The sequence below is a fragment of the Tyto alba genome, unplaced genomic scaffold (genome assembly GCF_018691265.1).
Source record: "Tyto alba isolate M040663 unplaced genomic scaffold, T.alba_DEE_v4.0 Super-Scaffold_17, whole genome shotgun sequence".
Classification (NCBI taxonomy): Eukaryota; Metazoa; Chordata; class Aves; order Strigiformes; family Tytonidae; genus Tyto; species Tyto alba.
In genome coordinates this window covers 3107926-3113094 of record NW_024881279.1, presented here as the reverse complement: position 1 = coordinate 3113094, position 5169 = coordinate 3107926, and the positions used below count along the sequence as shown (strand labels likewise).

Sequence of the window (5169 nt, the reverse complement as noted above, 5' to 3'; positions counted from 1 at the left end):
TAGAAAGCGTTGCTAACCCCGTAGAACACCAGACAGAAGTGACTGCCTCAGCAGAGGGCAAGGTTGCTGTGTATGCCATGTAAAAGGGCAGTAATAAGAGGTGTGCGATTCATGTAGAAATACTGAACTGCTGCAAGCAGCACGAAGATTACACACCATTATGTGAAAGAACATTAGAGCAGCAAAATGATTTTGAGGAACTGGCTCGGTGCCATCTTGTTAGCAAGAGATAAAATAGCTTTTCAGAGATTTGCACAAAGATGGAGGGAGAAGGGGAAAGACTGCCAAAGGAAGACTCTGAGCAATCTGCGAGGAGAGGCTTTTCCACCAGCAGTAAAAGGTGTGGAGCGGCAGAAGGGAGGTCAGCATCAATGAGGAGGGAGAGAGATGCACTGCATGGGGACTGACATACCTCAAATTGCCTTCAAAATGGACACTTTGGCACAGGCTGATACTCCATTTTATTCAGGTTCTAAACCAGTGAAAACAAAACCGAATGTATTTTCTATTTTCTTATCCATCCTTGTACAGACAGTTGCTTTTATCTGTCTTCATACCACACTGACTGTTCATTCTGTGTTCAGCCTCTCTTGCTTTTTTCCTAGGCAAACTGTTCAGTCATTCAGGAACTGATTTAGTGATCTCAATTGTAACACTCAGTGGAGGAGAAAACAAGTTTGCGGGCTGAACGTCATCCCTCCAGGAGGTCTTCAGTCCTACTCCTTCGCCTGGGGAAAGGCATTTGTCAGGGATTTTTTTTTTTTTCCCCCGTGTAGAATAGAGAACAATAATAATGTTCAATGCTTAAGCAGAGGTAATTGATATGACAGCAGAGGCAGCTCCTCTCTTTGTAAAAAGAGCTCTCTCTTCTCCACTGTACGTGAATAGATGCAGGTACGTTGTAAAGATTTCATCATTTATATAGATACACATACACACCTGTGTACATTGTAGATGCAATATAGGTAAAGGACCTAGAGAACAGGTATAATATAGACATTAGCACATGGAGTTGAACATCTTTCAAAAGACTGCCACATCCACTTCTGACTTATTTTGAGGCATGAGACTCTAACCCACAAGCCTCACAGCACCCGCACAACACCGGAGGCTTCTCGGCGAGCGGAGACCCGACTTTGCAGAGCGGCTTCCACCTAAAGCTGCGCCACTTACGCGCTACTGACACCAACCAAACCCAAGCCGCTTTCGGAACTTGGAAGAGCCGGGAATCAGTGAAGCGTTTGCCTCTGCCTGAGGAGCCTCACGAGGAGCCGATACCGACACGCGTCGCCTCAGCTCCCTGAGGGAGCCGGGAGCGCGGCAAACCGCCGCCTCAGGCCGCCGCTCTTCCCGCCTCCCCCTCAGCGGCTCCGGGGCCGGGCGGTTCCCCCCTCAGTCCCGCCCCGCGGGAGGAGACAGGCGCTCGGTGCCGCTCCTCTCCCTCGGAGGGAGGCGGCGGGGCGGAGCGGGGCGGCCCGATCACCTCAGCGGGGGCCGCCGCAGGTGCCTCCCCGCCTGCAAACCGCGGTTCAGCCCCTGAGGGGAAGAGGGCGGGGCGGGCTCGGTTCGCTCCGCACCGCTCCGCTCCGCTCCGCCGCGGGGGTGCCGGCGGCTCCACCATCACCTGTGGTAGCGGCGGGATGGCGGAGCTCGACATCAGCCCGGCGGCCGTGCTGGGCTTCCTGCGGGAGCGCGGCGGGCGGGTGCGCAACGCCGAGCTGGTGAGCGCCTTCCGGCCGCTGGTGGAGGCCGGCGGGGCGGCGGCGGCGGCGGGGCGGCGGGAGAGGTTCGAGGCGGCGGTGAACGCCGTGGCGGTGGTGAAGGAGCGCGACGGCGCCAAGTTCGTCGTCCTGAGGCGGGAGCTGCGTCCTCCCGCCCCGCCGCCGGGGGCCGCGCTGGCGCCGGGGGGCGATGGCGCCGGCGGCGTCCCCCTGCCCGTCCCAGCCGGGCGGCTCTCGCCGGTCCCCCCCGAGGAGCAGCCATGGCCGCGGGCTGTCTCCGAGCTGCGGGATCTCTTCCAGGGCGGCGGTGGTGGGGTCCCCCTGCCCGCTGGTGTCGGGTGGTCCCGGCGGGAGCCGCTCCCCAAGCCCTGCATGCTGCCGGTGCGCTGCGTGCCACCCCCCACCGCCCCAGGGCCGCCCGAGGAGCCGGGGTCCCCCTTATCACCCCCAACACTGCCGGAGGAGGAGGCCGGGTCCCGCTCGCCCGGCTTGCGGCGGGGGCTCAAAAACCATCGGGCCGGCGAGGAGATGGCAGCGGTGCCTCTGGAGGAGGCCGAGCACCAGTGGCTGGTGATGGCGGCCGATGGGCAGTGGACCCAGCAGCTCCACGGGCTGCTGCTGGGCGACGCCAGCTTGGCGGCCCGGCGGGACTTCATCTCGGGCTTCACTGCCCTGCACTGGGCCGCCAAGAGCGGCAACTGCGACATGGTGACCAACATCATCCGGGCGGCCGAGAAAGGGGGGGCCCGTGTCAACGTGGATGCCAGGTCGCACGGCGGCTACACGGCGCTCCACTTGGCCGCCATACACGGCCAGGAGAAGATCATCACCATGCTGGTCTACAGCTACCACGCCAAGACCGACCTGAGGGACTACAGCGGGAAGAAGCCGCACCAGTATTTAAAGGAAGGGGCCTCCTCAACGGTCAGGCGCTTGCTGGGGGACCCCAGCCTTTCCCACAACGTGGAGCCCTCCGTGCCCATCAAGAAGACCACAAAGCTGGCGGCTTCAATCTTGAGCTCCACTAGCACTTTCCTGGGGGTCATATCTGATGACATGGCTTTCTGTGATCTCACCAAAGGTTTGAGGAAGCCCTCATCCTTAAACAAGCTCCTGGCTGCCACTACAGGCCCAAGGAGGAAGCCAAAGACCAGAGGGGGCTTCCCTTCATACTCCTCCCTCTCCGAGGTAATGGAGGAGGAGGAAGAGGAAGTCGTCGTGAAGCGCAGACCTGTTTCTGAGCTGTTCTTTGGCCACTAGCCTCTGCCTTCTTGGGATCAAAATCATTTTAATAATGTGACTGGGGTCTCGATTTTCTCTCATGGAAGCAGCTTGGATTTCTTCTCCCCGTGTCTGCCTTTTTGGATGTTTGACTAAATCAGCGATAGGGTCTTGTCTCCAGAGGCCACTGGATGGAACCCAGCTCACAGATGCCTGGGGAAAGGGAGCTGCCCGGCAAGTGCTATACATGCTGTATGTACTGTCCTGATGATGTATCGATGGAGACCACAGACTTTCTACTTAATGCTTGAAAAACTGAAACAACCTCTGTGTGTAAACAGGTTACAATGAATAAGGTACAGCCTTCTTGATCAGGTTCTTCGGCTGGTGAGCAAAAGTAAGGTAAAGAATTGCATATTCTACACTGTGAACAGCAAGCTGGTAGCTGGCTACTTTAACATGGCTTGTTATATAGCAGACTTATACTAGAGGAAAGATGCATAGTTTTCTATGATGTTCCTGATTATTTTGGTAACAGAAGAGGAATATTTCTATTTAAAAAAAAAATGTGTACTTTTTCATAACAAAGTTTCTTACTATCAGAAATACTAACATAACACTCTCAATTGTTGCCTAATGCATTTTATTAGATGAACAATTTTCAAAAAAATAAAAACCCCTCAGCACTCAAGTCACCATGACCTGTCTACCTCAGTTTGAAAGCTAGGTTAGCATTTAAAATTTTTTTTTCTCTTCCTGAAAGACTTTTTGATCAGGTGGTACTAACCACATGTCTTGATGATACTGTGAACATTTAAACTTGACTACAGTTCAATCACTTAATCTGAATAAAAAACTTGTTGATATTTGATAGTGAAAAACCAAATTGAAAACTGGGAATCGGATCCCGCAGAGTTTCCAAGTAGCCAACTGGAAGCAAAGTTAGGCTTGTATGTCTGATTCTTTTTATTTAAAACTTGGCCTTTGATTTTGACCTATTTACAATATTTACAAAATTGGGCTTTATGTTATGTTAGGTGTTTCATGATAGAATGTTTGCATGACCTCTTAACGCAATGTTTATCCCAACAGCATGAATCATGGGTCTAAAACTAACTCTTCTTCTTCTCTATTATAAACATAATTGTTCTATATATAGAACTACGCACAGCTCCAAAAAGCATGCTAACTGCAGGTTAAGTAATACCTTTGCAGTGAGATTACTATTTTTTTAATTACTATTTGGTTAATGTGAAGAGGCAGAGCTAAGAACAGAAACTGTCTGGGGCCAGTCTGCTAAACCATCATATTTTCTCTAAAAATGTAACTAAAACCCTGTGCAAGTCAGAGGTGACGAAGGTGATGGCGATACTGCGCTTGCTCTGCTTTTCAGCCCCGCCAGGTGTTTCGGTTTCTCTACTGAAACCTTTGTTTGCATGCTTTGCCTTTCTTTCCAAGTCAGTGACTTTGAGAATGTTTTGTTCAGCCTTGAATTAAGCCTAGTACTTCTAATTGGCTGTAATTGGCTTCTCCCAAATGCTGGGCACGGAATGCTGTAGGACTGTGCGGAAGATGGAGGCACTGCCCTGTTTTACTGTGAAACGTTCTCCCTGAATTCCCTGGAGTTGGTGACATTCGTTGGGAGTGTAAGCAGCGATTGCAGAGGGGTCTGATCCACCTGCCCTTGGAAGAGACTGGATTATTCTGCACTGGTCTGCTTCTGTATTGAACTGTTTAAGTTGTTAAGCAAACATTAATGATCAAGCACCTCATGATTTACATATCTGGAGTAGGGCTTAAAAAAACAATAAAATCCTGTTTGCTCCATAGCTGCCGGTGTGACCATTGACCAGCGTGGCCATTCAAAACCTGGCTTTGTGCTGCACTATGTCAGCTTGCAGAGTTCCAGGAAAAAAAAAAAAAAAAAGTTTGTTGCTCTGTTTTAAAAAGTCTTCCCAAGCTTACTGACACTAAACACTTTTCCTGTATTTACTGAAACCACAGAAGCACGGGTGTGCGTTCGTGTTGTGTCCGAGGCACTGGCAGGACTGGGGCTGCCTGGTAAATGTGTTTTGTTTCCACGTGAATTGGAAACGCTCCCTGGTTTGACTTGGCCTTACGGCAAAGTTTGTTCATTAGTTATGGGTATATGCTTGATACCTGTTCGAATAACATAGCTGAATTTTTAGTGCTAATTCTGAGTAAAACCTACGTGAATTGGAGGCAA

General features: G+C 51.5%; 1 protein-coding gene across 1 annotated transcript; it reads left to right on the top strand.

Annotated features, from left to right (window-relative positions):
• The first annotated feature begins 1482 nt into the window (after window positions 1-1482).
• Window positions 1483-5169, top strand: SOWAHA (sosondowah ankyrin repeat domain family member A). Its single transcript, XM_033005934.2, has one exon. It carries the CDS (start codon window positions 1641-1643, stop codon window positions 2979-2981), a length of 1341 nt encoding a protein of 446 aa, XP_032861825.2. The 5' UTR covers window positions 1483-1640; the 3' UTR covers window positions 2982-5169.

Coding starts and splice junctions, on each gene's coding strand:
- SOWAHA (XM_033005934.2), top strand. CDS start 1,641: ATGGCGGAGCTCGACATCAGCCCGGCGGCCGTGCTGGGCTTCCTGCGG.